Genomic DNA, 16,465 nt, shown 5'->3' with positions numbered 1-16,465 from the left:
TACATTCATGGCAAGACGAGAAACGTAGAAATCGACATGCAAGCAAACGACAAATACATAGAGTAGATGGACGGATGCCTCTGAATATGCTCTGGGTTTGCTCACCAGGACCAGGATCTCTCTTCTTTTTTTCCTGTTTCTGTAACTTCAAGTTCAAGGCATCTTCTGCAGTGTTCTTGAATATATTGCTAAATATATCGGTTCAATATTATTTTTTTTAATCAATGATCTGTAACTTGATTAGTATTAGAATTCCATTCTCTTAAGAAATCTTAAATTTGAATAGCTTTTTTTCTACTGAATTTTTTGTTTTTGACATCTGTTTTATTTTTTCCTTTTTTTTCCATAAATTAAAATATTAATTTCCCGATACAATTTAATCCTTCCAAAAAACCTTGAATTCAAAATCTTCATTTATAATAATAATAAAAAAAATAGACTATGACCGTTGACCATGCCTTTGGATTTTCGGTAGATGGTACCGTTAATTAAACTGAAATATTACCTTAATTCCAGTCTTGCCCGATAAGAGTCCATATGATTTTTACATAATTTAACACAACTCGCTATTTAGAAAAAATAACATAATTTAAAATACAATTGCGTTTCTAAATATTGATTTTTACACAACTCGCTATTAGAAATAACAATTGTTTAGATAGAAGTTGAAATGCACGTCTTATGCAAATTAATTCATATACATAAAAGATAAAATTCAAGATTCAATTACCAAGAAAAAGAGATAAATGGAAGAGAAAAAAAAAATGAGAAGAAATAATAGGCTAATACTGTTATAAATATTTCAACAAAACGATTCTAACCATCTATTGAAAGACCACAAAACTATTCTAATGATAAATTAACTCTAAACAAAACCTCTAAACAATATTAACCATAAATCAACCCTGAACAAAACGCCTTACAAATTATAACTTTGTTTGGTGATATTTTAATATGTAGTTAGAATTATATCATCGAAATCTTTTTAACTGTTTAGGTGTGTTAAAAACAGAATCCCAGTGTATCATCGATAACTCATTTTGCTTATTGGATCTCTATAAATATTTTGGTTAACATTTGTATATGTAAATTAATTTGTATGGGACATGCATTTTGATTTCTAACTAAACAACCGTTATTCACAATAACAGTTTTGTACAAAACTAATATTCAAAAACACAATCGTATTTAAGTCATGTTATTTTTCTAAAAAAAGTTTGTATACTATTCTGCCAAATTTTTTACCAAACTATGTGTTGAAACGGTAAAAGAACCCAAGTCCGAGTAGCCGATTTCTTTGTGAGAAATAGGGGTCGCCCTTTCTTGGTGAGAGAAGATCATCTGCTAAACAAGTATAAGATATGATGATGATAACAACAAATAATGTGAATATTATAAAATTAGTTGAAAAGTAATCATAGAAGCAGCCCCAGGCAAGGAGCAGGGTGGGAGAATCTGCAGGTTCAAAGATTTATGTTAAACCTAGTGGTAAAGGCGGGATCTAAATTTCAAAAACTTTCCTGTGGCCTCAATTGGCGTTCGGTGAAAAGGATGTGCAAAAAAAAAAAGAAAAGAAAAAAGATCCAGTCAAACTTCGGTAGTCGAAGTTTCAAACACAACAAAAACAAATGCAAAGTACTTAATTTGTGCTAAAAAATAAAAAGGCTTTTCCAGGGTCTCCCTCCCTCCCTCTCTCTCTCTCTCTCACTAAAAACCAAGCTACCCTTTCTCAAAAACCCAATTTTCTTGTATAAAAACACTCTCATCCATCCTCACCTCTCAAAAGGTAAAGCAAAGCTCACAAGTAGAAATAAAAAAGAAACCTTTCTCCTTTCTCATCACTTGTTACTATTTAATCATCATCTACTAATGAACCAAAAGTGAACCATATACTCTTACTCGCCATACATACGTCTCTCTCTGTCGTTACCTTTAAAGCTGGTTCGTGTGGAAATGGGTATAAGGTTTTTGAATCTGCAAATCATCCCGTGGTGTTTTCATTTGATGGGCAATCCTATATCATGCTTGCAAATCCAGTCTGAGCCACCGGCAGGTACAGTCAAGCTTATAAGATCGGATGGGCTAGTGAAGGTCTATGACAGACCAATCTATGTTTCTGAGCTAATGGTAGAGTTTCCTAAACACCTGGTTTGCCATTCTGATTCATTCTATATAGGCCAAAAGATCCCAGCTCTTCCTGAGAATGACCTGCTTCAATTAGGCCACAAGTACTTTCTTCTACCTAAACATTGCTTCCAATCCGTGTTGTCTTTTGTCACTATAGCTTCCTTCGCCAGCTCCTCGCTACAGCCTCAGCCATCATCTTCAAGAAATGCGTTTCTAAAAAAGGCAGCTACTTGCCAACCTTTTGATATCCAAAAATCTCCAAATGGGTGCTTGAGGATACGTGTATCAGATGAGTTTTTATCACAATTAATGGAGGAAGGTGAAGTCAAGGAGAGTGAAGAAGATGAGAACTCAAGAAATTGTAGACCAACAAGCAGAGTTTGCACTACTCCTCAGTTAGAGAAAGATTATACGCAGCTTGTTGGGTCACGCCAATGGAAACCAAAGTTGGAGTCAATAAGGGAGAACGAAAGGAGGAAGCTTTCTTCTTCCTTTGGAATGAAGAGAAGTAAGAAATCTCAGTCTAAAGTAACACAAAAGAGTACTCAAGAACAACACCTTCGCTCAACACCTACCAATCATAGCAAGTCTTCTCTAAAAGCCAAGATCAATATTAAATCAAGAAAGTGATCATGGATTTGTTTCTAGTCTCTCTTGTTTTCTGGGGTTCTTATCACCCTTGCTGTACTGTGTAAAATTAGTGATACTTAGTTAGATCATACAAAAGAACTGAATGAAAAGGGTTTCAATTTTCCATCTCTCTGTTTGAATATGTCTCTTTGTTAAAAATTTATCATCGCGTTAATTATGCTGCATTAATTGGGAATTAACTAGCAATCTGCTGTGAATGTTTTATAAACTAGATGAAAGACAATAGAAAGGAAAAACTGATGATGGCAAGAAAGAAAGTAGACCCATTTGAACATTTGGTGTGTCTATAAAGTCCATAATTTCTTTAACAAAACAGCAAAACTATAATGGCAATATGTGGCGGAAGAATGATAGGTGTTCAAAGCAGTTCTCTTAGATATTTTCTTTTTATATTATTTAATAATACTGAATTACAAGTTTTTTTATAAATATAAAATTTAAAATAATCAAGAGATTAAATAAATTCAAGAAAATTATAATCTGAATAAGAATTATATTCTATCAATTGAACCGGTCAATCATTTCTCAACCGATCTATTAATTTGTTACATCTAATTAGTTGACTGGTTTTCAATTGGTGGATTAGTTCCTTTATTCTTTAAAAAAAATTAGAAATCAATTTTAATTTTCAACACCCCTTCTAAAAGCTAATTTCTTCATAACTCTCCGCATATCTCTTATTTTGATAAAAACATCATTTTTTAGAGGTTTTGTAAATATATCCGTAACTTGATTTTATGTCTTCACATACTTGACTTTAATTTTCTTATTTGTAATACAATCTCTTAAGTAATGAAATCTTGTGTTAATATACTTACTTTTACCATGAAAAACTAGATTTTAAGTAAGGCAATGACCAATAGTTGTCAACATAAATCTCCATAGGATTCTATTGTGGTATTCAAAATTCTTTTAATAATTTTCTTGGCCGTATAAAATGATAAACACATGATATAGTAGCTATATATTTAGCTTCATATGTTGATAAAGTAACTATTAATTGTTTTTTGAACTTCATGTGAATGTTTTGTCTCCCATATATATATATATATAAAACTCATAATACTCCTTCTATCATTCATATCGATCTAACCTAATCATAATCATTATAACCCATAAGCTCAAAGTTATTAGAATAACCATAGAACAAACTAAAATCAATAATACATTTGATATACTAGAAAATTCGCTTTAATGCCATGACATGTATCTTGATTAATGTCTTTATAAACCTACTCACAAGTCTAACTCCAAAAATAATATTTAGATGAGCACATGTTAAATATCTCAAACTCCTAACTAGAATTTTGAATGTTGTAGGGTTTATCTTATCCCCTTCATCATTCTTTGACATCATTTTTGCATAATCCTCCATCTTGAATTTCTTGAGAATCTATTTCACAAACTTCTCTTGGCTTTCAAAGATTTCATCATCTCATTGTTTGATCTCAATCCCTAAGTAGCATTGGCTACTATCTCAAAAGAGACATCATCCAGATATTGGTGAATGATTGTTAGTGCTTGTTGATTCTTTTTCCATGCTTTTTGTATGACCTCTTATCTATAGGTTCCTCAAAACCTTTTTCAATTGTCACTCATACATCCTGGGAATTTAGCGATGCTTTTACTTTAATACACCAAGTTTCATATTTGTCCTTTATCAACCTAGGATAATGAAGTAAAAAGTTTGAATGGACCATGTTAAATAATCAAACTTGAGATCTGATACCACTTGTTGGAAGAAAGGTAGGTGTGGTACAATATCAAAACAGTAATGCAAAGTAAAAAACTCAAAAACAAAAAGAAGATTGAGAATAATATATATTTTTATTAGGTGTTTCTCTATAAGCTTTCTTGATTTTTCTCTCACTTTTACAAGTTTTTTTTATAGGCATGAAGTCCTAAATAATTATATTATATGGACTAAACTATTCAATCAATTTATTTAATTTAACGAGTCCGTTAGTTTCCAACAGAAGGATCGATTGCTCTTTTCTTCAAACATCCAAAAATTGAGTTTATTTTTCAAGAGCATATCATTCTACAAGGAGAAAGAAATAAATGAGGATAGAAAGAGACAAGTGATAATGATATCTTCTGCACATGATGAGCTATGAGTTTTGACCCAAAGGATAAAACATAAAACATGCATACGGTGGATTCCATTTAATCCACAGTGAATGGATGGGATGCATCTGGATATGGGCTGGCTAGCAGTGCTGTTGAACTGATTGGTCTCCGAAGAAGATCAACAAACAAGAAAGGGTGCCCAGAGTTTGATCCCTTTCAATTGAAAAGCAGAAGACGACAAACTAACAGTCAAAGAAAGCCATCTTTAACGTTTTTGCACAAGAAAATGCTACTGATACTGCCTGCCAAATTGTATGCGGGCGTCTGCTGTATGACTTAATTTTATATGCTATTAAATCAGCGACTAACTCCGTGAGCCCCCACCGGGCCACCAGGCTCACCCGTCCACACGTGCTCTACACATCCCACTCGAAGTCCAAACCGAACCAAACCCACCGATCCTTTCGTCATTTCATTTTCATGTCCTTTCTGTCCGAGTTTAAACATGTTTTTACTGCCCTTACCGTGTCCAAAGCTGTCTGCTTCTACTGTTATGGCGATCTTGGAAGTCTGCTCCACCAAAACCCAGGATGGATGGAGCAACAAGTTGTGGGTGCATGTCAGCCAATTTATGGTCAGCATTTATCAGCACTCAGCAGCGTGATTGGTTGGTATGAATGCTTGCAAAATAACAGTTGTGGAGGGAAATTATCATCTCTTTCTTTCTAAAAACACAGTACTGCAAGCTTTCATAGTTGTGGCCAGCCTATGATCCTGTCTGATCAACCAAAAAAAGGGGAATAAAAGTAATAATATGTTATGTTAGGGAGGAAACCGCTAGGTAAATAGACCTTGAAGTAAAAAACTGTAGGAAAAACCTTTTGGACGCCGACTGCGCTAGTGCTTGCTACCATTTTTTTTTTTACCTTGACCGGTGAATTCTTTTGACTGGTTCTAGAGCCCCGCGAGTCGTGCGATAATACATATAGTAGACAGTAGGAGACCACTCCAATAGAATATGGGATTTTAGGCTGACTGATAAAGTTGATTAATCTTGACTGACCAGTGGAATTGATTTGGATTAGTTTTTTCCCTTGCTTTTGCTGTTTTTTGTTGAATTATTTTAGTGATTTGGTCTTGTAGTTTTCTGAATTCAAGTTTCAATTCTAAATTTCATTGCCCTCATAATTGAATGAGGAATGGGAAAATCGCTTAGAAATAAAACGAGAGATAAAGCTTTTGATAAAGAAAAAAAAATTACTAGCCATAAAAAATGACTAATGTTCTTGTTAATGAATAAACAACCTCAATACATGTTGTTTTGTTCTTTAATCATGCTAGAAAAATAGATTGGAATCTGAAGAACTTTTGGGATTGAAAATAAAGTTACCGTGGCTTCTAAAAAAATAAAAAATTCAAGTAAAAGAGGTGGTGGAGAATCATGTTTTAGGAATTCAAAAACTCAAAATCCAACTTTTTAGCTATCAATTGATGCAATTAAACTATGTAAATAACTTAACAAATATTTTTATAGCTCAATGGGACAAATCTAGGCCCTAAAATAGGTTTGGTTGCATGAGACAAAAATAATAGCTAAAAAAAGCCATAACAAAATACCTACCATTTCATCAAACTAAAATTTTTTAAAGAGATTCATGATGCCCTCTTTAAAGAATTGAATTTGTCGTACATTTTTCATCCAAGTTTCCTGAAATTAGGCTCACAATATCATATAATTTGTTATTTTTTTTAATTTATTATTTTTTCAGATATTATATATTTTTTCTTTATGCTTTCAAATTCTTATTTTTTTTTCTAGTAAATGCTATTTTTCTAGTCTATTTTAAAAACTTGTTAACCTCTTTGAGAAGGAGACACCATTACACTTATTTTAAGAGGATAAAACAGTGCGGTTTATATCTACAATTTTTTTTGTCTTTACGTGATTATTTGCTTTTCTCTTAGCTTCCACTCATAGTGATAAAAAATTATTGTAGTGAACGATATATTGTCAGTTTGTCTCCAAGAGGGATGTAGTATGGTGGTAAAAGGTTTGAGATTTGCATAGCAGGTTTCGAGTTCGAGTCAAGACGTGCATTTTTTGTAAAAACCTGGAACAGCCGGGGTTTTACTCACTCACCTGAACCCATAAAATACGCTTTTTAGGGGACAGGATTTCCTTGAATCCAAAAAAAAAATATATATATATTATCAGTTTTATTTATTTTAAAAAAAAAAGTTGCCCAAACTTTTTTCTTTAAGGCTAGTCAAGCGAGCTCATCTTTCCGGGCCTAGGCATCCCTTGCCTTTTTAAATTCCACATCAACTCTTTTTAAAAAAATTATTTCATTTTTTTAAAATAATAATTAAAAAAATATTTGATTATGTTATAATTTTCATATAAGATTAGAGCTTTTGATAGTAATATTAATAATTATATATAAACCTGATATGCAAAAGTTTTACAAAATATGCTTATGAATATTTAATGAGAATAAAATTTTTATTTTTTTATTGTTAATTTTTTATATAATCTTATTCAAGTTAATTATTATTTTATTTTATCATACACTCACTTAAAAATTATCTAATCATGCTTTTTTTTTATTATTATTGAAACTTATTTTTCAAATCACAATGTGTTTTTATTTAAAAAAAATACTTAAGATATACAAAATTATAGCGGTGAATCCTAAATAAAATTGCACTCCTCCTTTTCATGCAAACATGAATACCACCATGAAAATTATTTATAAGCCCTATCTTTATACGAGAGAATAAGAAAATACAGTTAACGGTATACTAAATAATTTTTTTTTTTATACATGTTTGGCATTTTTGTTGTATCTATCTAGACAATTGTTTTCTTTTCCTTCTATATTAATCACTCTCGAGAATTTCAAGCATGTAAATTTATGACAGGATTTATTTTAAATTAAAAACCAATCTTTTTTTTTCATTTAAACAAAAACAATCAATTAGATAAATATATTCTGGGTTAGGAATCAAAATATAGCTTTTAAAGTATAAGGATCAAAAGGTGATTTAATTTGGTGTTCAAACTTCAAATATGTTAAATCATCCAACTCAAATTAATGAACACAATCAATCTGATCGATCAAAACATGTGAAATAAATCAAAAAAATTATATAGTCAAATTGAAAATTTCCAAACATTCCAAATCTTATAATAATGAAATTTTTCTACCCTTTATTATTATAATTATAAGAAAAAAAACATTATTTATTTTCTCAAATTTCACCATGGATTCACTATGTCAATAGTTTCTTTAAAAAATTTTTTTTTCAATATGATTTTTTTTTTTATCAATTTCTTCCTTTTAAGATCAAATTGAAGTTCAATTGCTTTAAATTTATTGACTAAGTACAAGATAAAAAGAAAGAGCACTAGAGTTAAAAAGGTGAAGAAAAAAAAAAGATGGCAGTTTTGAAATTGGGTCAAAAAGTTCATTCTCATCCTATTTTTTAAATTATAAATTTTCAATCCCTTGGTTTTTTACAAATTCAGTTTTAATCCAAAATTTTATTTTTTTTTATTTTTTTATCCCTAGTTAGAGAGAGGATAAAGAAAATGGTCAAATTCTGATTGTAGAGAAAGAAAGTCTCAATTGACACCGATTTCAACCACGGAAAAGATCAATTTTGATGTTAACAAGTTGAATTTATCCTAAGTATTATTTGCCCTTCATTTTATTTGAGATAGTAGATTTGAGTTCTAAAAGATTTTTTATTTCGAGTTGATTTTAGATATTTGGATAGATTTTTTATTTATTTGAGGCCATTGCAATGGGTTTATTGGGGTGTTTAAAACATTTTATTGATGTGTTTTGAGTCAAAAAAATGATTGAAAAATAAGTTTTTATGTCAAAAAAACCACTAAACTCAATTTTTTGCTTTTATTTAAAAAAAAACAAAAACATTTTGGGGGTGAACAACATATATATCGTGTGCCTATTACCAAATAAAAAAAATAAAATCCCTAGCGTGCCTGAATGCCCTTTAAAAATGGGAAAAATGTTTTTATTTTTAATTAATACCTTTTTTAATATATATTATTTTGAAATTAGTTTTTTTAATTTATATTTAAATTAATACTTTTCTTTCTTATTTTTTAGATTCTTTATTTAGCATTTGTTAAAAATATTGTTTTTTATTCTGTTTGTGTTTAATGTCCCAAAGAAATTATTTTAATTCATCTATATTTTTTATGTTTTATATAAAAAAAAACTTTATTTTTTAAAATAAAAAATATCTATTTCTAAAAAGAAAAAGTGACCTTTAAAAAAAAAAAAAAAAAAAACTAAACCGTGTGAAATAATCACTGGGAACCCATATATTGTAACCCTTCTCACACTCCTCCATTGTGGATTCACCATGCAAGTTTTTTTTCTCGTATTGATCTCTTCAATTTGATAGCTAAAAATGAAAGGGAGATGAACAATCACTTTTCTTACTGGGCAAAGTCGAACTGTACTGGGGCAGTGATGAAGAGAAAATATTTTAGGATATTATTCTTAGATTTCATAATTTTCTCCAACTCCTCATAACAAATTTAAATTAATTTTAATCATCAGAATATTAGAATTATTAAATTATAATTCATGCCATTTATTTTTTTATGATTTTATAAGTTAATCCTCTTGATTTTATGGTTTTTTAACCAAAAGAATTAATTAAAAAATAATTTCATTAAAGATGTAGGAATTTTCTCCAAATTAACCTATTTCAGCTAACATTACTGCAAATCGCATTATTTCATTGGCCCTTTTCTTTAATCGAATTAGATTATCTTGCATATTTCACTCATAATATCTGCACTTATAATGTGACTCATAAACTTTAGGCTTAATTGCAATATGATCGTAAAGATCATTAAGATATGATGACAAAGCATCATCACAGCATGATCATCGTACGTGTACACGGCTTAGGCTTTCATATGATAATCTTCATTAAATATTAAGTTATCAACTATAAATAATACTACCCCAGTTCATATTTCCAAATAGTAATCGAAATTGGCCTTAAAGTTTTTTTTTTTTTTCCTTAAAAAAAAGATGGTTAACAAGACCAGCATATTGACCTCCACTCCATAACGGCTAAATAACAAAAAAAATAATGTAAAAAGTATTAAAAATGTAGAGATTATTTTAAGTGTTTTAGGTGCTACTTTATAAGATTTAGATCCAGCGGCACATATCAATAACTTTTAAAATAAAAAAAAAAAAAAAATACTTCTATAGTCCTCTGAATATCCTAAGAATAGTCTACAGTGTAAATATTATATATAGATAATATCACCACAGTGATTTTTCCATGTGTTTTGTTTTAAAATTACAGTGTAATAAGCATCGGTCTCCCATCTGATTTCTGCATGTCAACGTTATTAGCGCTTGTTTGATGCTAAAATCAAATCCATAATTAAGAATTCACATGATTTTGCAATGATCAATTGTGTGGTAAAATGATTTCTTCAATCTTGGAAATCATTCGCGGGCACGTGAAGAAGGGGGGAGTTGATGAGGCCCTGAAACAGTTTCGATAGATGAATATGGATGGAATAAAACCAGACTCGCTTTCGGTTGCTAGTGTTCTTCCTGCCTGCGCAAGAACAATAGCTCATAAGAATGGGAAAGCGATTCACGGACACTTACTTGGAAATGGAAGAGACCTTAATCTTATAGTTCAAAAAGCTACTGTGGACATGTATGCCAAATCAGAACTTGTCGATTGTGCTTTAAAAGTTTTTGAAAGGATGAAGAAGAGGGATGCAATCTCATGGACTCTGATGATATTAATTAGGCTTTTTGATGAGGCAAGAGCCTTTATTGAGAAGCATCACATTGAAGGGCACGCAGAGGCACTGAGAGCACTGCTAGATGGGTGCTGGATCCACCATAGATGAAATATAGGTAAGCGAGTCTTTAAGCTAAGAGTGAGCATTTTTGGTTCGGTTCGGTTTTGAACTGAAAAAAACAACCAAACCGGTTCTTTTTTTTTTTTTGAAAAAAATCCGAAACCGTCAAACCGACCGGTTTCTGTCCAGTCCGGTTCGGTTTTTTATTTCAAAAAACCGAGAAAACCTATATGCTCATATTTTTTCTCAAACTCGCCAATAAAATGCCTTTTCACAACTATTGTTTTCCCTGCATTGTGCAAACGAATTAAAAGCCAAAAATCAACACCACTAATTTCATCCCAAATCCAAAACTCTGCTATAAATCAAAACCCAAAATTTCTTGCAAAATAAACATGGTTTTTCCTATATTTTTCAAATACCCAAATGCCAAAATTCCAAACCTTATTTTTTAAAATCAAAACCCCAAATCTTCTTATACAAATAAATCTTATCTTCCCTGCATTTAAAAGAAAACTCAAAAGCTAAAAAACAAAACCCATGTTTTTTTATATAAAAAATATCAAAACTCAAACTGGTTCTATATCAGGGGGAGGGAGAGGGAGAGGGGGCTGCTAGGAGGGAGAGGGAGAGAAAGAGTGAGAGGGGGGAATAATTTTTCTATTTATAGTGCCTTTTTTTGAACCGGTTCGGTTCGGTCCGGGTTAACCGATTCCTGCATTACAAAACCAAGAACCGAACCGAGATTTTTCCTAACTATTCTAATCGGTTTTTTTTTTCAGTATGGTTTTTTTGGTTAATTTTTTCTCGGTTTTCTGGTTTTTTTGCACAACCCTACTTTAAGCGACTTAGTTGTTTTGAACCTCTTAAAACTTGACATAAAAATTGGATTTATGTTCTTCATGAATTTGGATCGAGATACATGAGTTTGAATTGGGCTTTGTGTTTAAGCTTTGATTATTGTTGAAAAATTAAGTTCATTGTTGAAGAAGAGACTATTCATGCTTAAGTTACTAAATATATAAGAGAAAATGAGAAAAAATATAAAAATAAATTGTTGAAGAGTGAAATGTTGAATATAAAAAAAAAATTATTTTTTCATGTATTTAATGACTCAAGTATTTATAGATCTCGATGACGACAGCTTACTTTAATACGTAGAGAGTGACATAATAATTAATTAGTGAAAATATTAGGACTCATCATTGGTAATAATGTCTAGCTCTTTATTGATGAAGAGATTAGTGATTTTCAGTGACACGTTGAATATAAAGAATCATTGGTCAAGAAAGAAGATGCATGATTGTATAAAATATGATAAATGTTTACACTATCCATTGTCAATAAAATAGTGTTAACTTCACATAAAAATTTGTACTATAAGGAATATATCAATAAAAGCATAAAAATTTTGTGTGAGGATGGTGTGCGCCTTGTTTATAATTCCTTGAAACTCAAAAAATATTCCATATATGCATATTAGGCAATGTGTCAAGAGAATTAGAGAAAAAATTTATGGGTGTAATTATTTAAAATAATACATTAAGTTTATCTGTTTTTATGTTTTAAAAGTATTTTTAAAAGAAATTGAATTTTTTTCATCAAATTATTTTTTTATTATTATTTTATATCGTTAATATATTGATATTAAAAATATATTATTTTAATATATTTTAAAAAATTATTATTATTATAAAATTGGAAAAACTATTGAAGATTGGGACGTTGCCGCTTGAGCCACAGCCAACTGGCATGCTGATAATGGAAAATTGGATATGAGCTTGAAACCTAAGAGACGTTATGGCTGGATAGAGTTCCAAAATAAAGTTCACGTGTGTGGGACTGGAAATGCATCCCACCCAAGATCAGAGAATACACACACACGCACGCACACACGGAGTTGTAATGCTTGATGAAAAAAGGCAGAAACTGAAGCACAGAGGCCTGCTTCAGATGTTAGACTCCATGATGAGGATGAAGAGAGGGGGTGCATTCAAATTTGGCACAGTGAAATGCTGTCACTTTCTTTTGTGCTTATTTCTACACAGCCTAGGGCAACTATTCGCTTCCCCAAAATCCTCCGTGTGTTGCGGATGTCATGATTCTATGAAGTTTATTTCTAAGAGTAGTATAGGGAGAAATGATAATAAAGGACCCAAACTCTTTCCACCATTTTAAGGATGGAGTTTGTTCGTGGGGGGTTTCTTGGCGATTCAGTTCCTGACATCTTGATTTTGGTATCTGGGTCATCAAATTGCTGAGGTCAGAATTTCAACTCATATCCTGACAGAAGCAGAAACTCCCAAGTTTATGGCAAATCAGATGGAAATGGATTGGCATTCCTGTGTCAATCTGCATGAAATCATGTGAATCGATTTAGAAATTTGAAAATTTCATCCTGTACATTTCTTATCTCGGTTTCATTCCACCAGGCTGTCCAGTTGGTTCTAGGTTCTAACCACTGCTTCGAAAATTGAATGGGAGGGGCTGAGTCGCTGAGATGTGAAACAGCTCCACTGCTTCAGGAGAGAAAAGATACTGAAATCTATATCTCCACTCAATTTCCCACGGATGCGATGATGAAAGGTGTGGAAGATGAAATTGTCTGGAGGTTGTGGAGTGGGTTTTATGCTGCCATGTAATCCAGCAATGGAAATTGGAGCATTCAGTCAATCGAGCAGGGTGCGATGAACCAACATGTGGTGCTACCGCATCCTCTACACTGCAGCTGAAGCAAGGTATTAAGGCGATCGTGATCTGAGACTAGCACGGCTTTGAGGCCAAAAATTTCACCGAGGGATCGTACTTTGTTTTGAGTTCTTCTATGGCTTCACAACATGCATCCATCGCATTTACGAAGTGTCTGACCACCTGGTTTTTAGGAGAATGAAAACTAGAATGATTTCAGACAAATCTACGGATTACTTGTTTGAATTTAGTTTTAGTTCACCAGAAACCGGTTACTATTGGTTCTCTGAGATGTGCATTATCGTAGTTGTGTTACTGCGATTCATACCAGTGCCTTCTCATTAGTTATTCTTGACCTCGAATGAATTCCGGGTTGGCAGTAAACCTACGAAGTCAGGGAGCTCCATCCGGCATATAGAAAGGCAAAAGCTGCACAAGTTTGGATTAAGAGATCATATCACTTCTTACTGCTAAAATTACATCACCATGTGATTCAAACATAAAGATGAACATGACAGCACCATTTGTAAACTAATTCTGCAGCTCGAAGATGTCATTTAGAAAGCAATCTAGGATTAGAAACAAAGAGAAGGCCTATCTATATACACAAATGCCTACGAGTTTCCCTTCTTGTAGCCCTCCTACGAGGAGGCACAGCAGCGTCTTCATCCTCATTCTCATCATCATTCTCATCCTCACGATCCCTCTCTCTACTGCTTCCTTGGTTGATTGAAGTCACAGCAGCATCAGCACTGCTTGTTTCGGGGACATCAACCTGCAAAATTACAAAGAGAATTTGTTTCATGTCGATCAGACCGTGGAACAGCGCTTTCAAGAAACGTGTCAATGCTTTATGATTCAAACAACATACCACTGGTCTTCTGCCACCAAATAGTCTTCTATAGAAAATTGTGAAAATAACAATCACAATGGAAGCAAGGATGCCAATAGTTATATTGGGCTGTTTTTCTCCCTGTTCAATGAGGCCCTGCAAGACAAGTAATTCGGTTTCATGTTGTTTCTCTGTATGTGTCTGCGACCTTCTCATCACTAGCTATCAGAATATTGTCAAAGAGTATGCCATCCTGCATGGTCCAAATCTCAATACCAATTGCAGCAATACGCTCAAAATCAGGTTTCTCAAGCTCAAAGTAAACAGGGTTTGGGATCTCTTGAGGTTTCCATATTCCCTTGGAATTTGGGTTGTCAATTAGAGGAGCATGCCATTTTCACTTAAAAGCAGGACTTCTCTTCATCGGTCTCTTCCACTCACCACAGCCAGGTGCTAGCTCACACTTAGGATTGTCATTTTTTGGTGGCTCCCATTCACCATCCTCCTCCTCATCCCACTCTCCAGGCTTTAAAGCATCAGGATCATCAATTTCCTCAGGCTCGTCATCCAACCACCCTTCTGGTTTCACGGCATCCTCGTCTTCTATTTCCATTGGTGCATCCTCATCCCAATCATCTGGCTTCACCGCATCTGGATCTGGAATCTTTGCCCGCTCGTCCCAGTCCTTTGGTTTCCTGTCATCTGGATCAGGAATTGTCTTGGGTGGAATAAGAGCAGGCTCAGAATCTTCTGCAGATAGGAAATTTGCCTTCTTCTTCTCCTCTCCATCTATTAGAATCTTCAATTTATTATCTGGTTTCAATATTGCAGTATAGACATGGGAGAATTTGTCAGGTGGCACTGAAGGGGGGGTGCTTGAGATGGTGCTCTACAGACTCCCCACTCTTGGGGTTCTTTGAGTTTGAATATGAAGTGAACCTTGTTGGTGGAGCCACACTTGTCAAGTCCAAACATTATGGAATAAGGAGACTCATTATCAAATTCCTTGGGGTTTTCCATCCAACCTCCTGGTGACGGAGGTACTTCAAGTAGGCACGACCACATTGAAGTCCATTTTGCAGCCGAACCTCAAACTGTAGGACAACTGTCTAGCTCTTTCACAATGGCATACCTTTTGGCCTTCTCACTGACAAGAAGTCCATAATCATCATGTCCCTCGCTTTTCGAGAGCTTCCAGACACCTAATACAAAATGGATGCCATTCTAGAACACCATAAATTGCAAAAAGACTAAACCAGCCATAAAGTAAATCATGACACCTGCAACATATTCAAGTTTATACAGAATCATTATATTTAGGCAGAATTTTCTAGTACCATACAGATTCTTGTACCAGAATCAGCCTTTAGTTTTTACAGCTGAAACAATGTACAAGAATTATTACAATGCAACTCTATGAAACATATTTTCCCTTCACATTAGAATTTTCCTTCGTGACTAAAATCACAAGTAGACAGACCCCTCGACACCAATGAAGTTACATTTGTTAGCTTGATAACTAAATTAATCTCATACATCACACAGAGCAAACCTTTGTCATTACCCATCCACCAAGTTCAAAAAACCTAGGCTGATGACTGTCCTTGTCCCCTATAATGTTTCTTCAGTAACAGATTTTTACTGACAGTTATATAACATGCTCATTGAATTCTAAAAGAGAACCAAGCACAACCAAACTAGTTTGCTTAGCATTCAATTAACCAAGACATCAGGCGTAGTTCATATATATTCAGTTTTGGCGCGTGAGAACAAGACCCCCACAGTCAAGCCTTGAGTAGGTCATCCACGCTCAGATTAGTATATTGATTTCAGACATCGTTCATCTTTGAGGTCAACACAAACAGACACAGACGCAAAAGAAAAGCCATCTCTGTACTTTTTAAGAAAGAAAAAGATGATAAGCAAACTTTACAGCAAAACCCACAACAGAAAGCAAGTCAAGTGCTATGAATGAAAAAAAAAAAAAACCATCATTAGATTTCTGTAAATAAGAGCAACAAAAAATAAAAAAATTGGATATAAGAAATGAAAAGCAAAGCAAACCTTGATAGTAATCTTTCTCAGAGAGAAAATCCACTTTCCTTTAAAAGATTCATCAAATGGCTCGTAAAACATCTGAAACCATAAGTCAAGAACACCAAGCTGTATGAGATTATTATTAATATTATACTAGCCATAGTTATTAATTTATGATGGAA

The 16,465-nt window shown here is 32.9% G+C and overlaps 1 protein-coding gene and 1 pseudogene across 1 annotated transcript; one reads left to right on the top strand and one right to left on the bottom strand.

Moving 5' to 3' along the window:
• Positions 1 to 1,953: 1,953 nt before the first annotated feature.
• On the top strand, positions 1,954 to 2,757 carry LOC118042964 (uncharacterized). The gene has a single exon (XM_035050741.1). The coding sequence runs from the start codon at positions 1,954 to 1,956 to the stop codon at positions 2,755 to 2,757; it is 804 nt and encodes a 267-aa protein (XP_034906632.1).
• An 11,095-nt stretch (positions 2,758 to 13,852) lies between these two features.
• On the bottom strand, positions 13,853 to 16,382 carry LOC118042558 (calnexin homolog; annotated as a pseudogene).
• Positions 16,383 to 16,465: the final 83 nt, after the last annotated feature.

This window comes from Populus alba, chromosome 1, assembly GCF_005239225.2.
Source record: "Populus alba chromosome 1, ASM523922v2, whole genome shotgun sequence".
Classification (NCBI taxonomy): Eukaryota; Viridiplantae; Streptophyta; class Magnoliopsida; order Malpighiales; family Salicaceae; genus Populus; species Populus alba.
This window is presented reverse-complemented; position numbering and strand designations above follow the sequence as displayed.

What these genes read in the sequence shown, in the direction of transcription:
- LOC118042964 (XM_035050741.1), top strand. Translation starts at nt 1,954, where the DNA reads ATGGGTATAAGGTTTTTGAATCTGCAAATCATCCCGTGGTGTTTTCAT.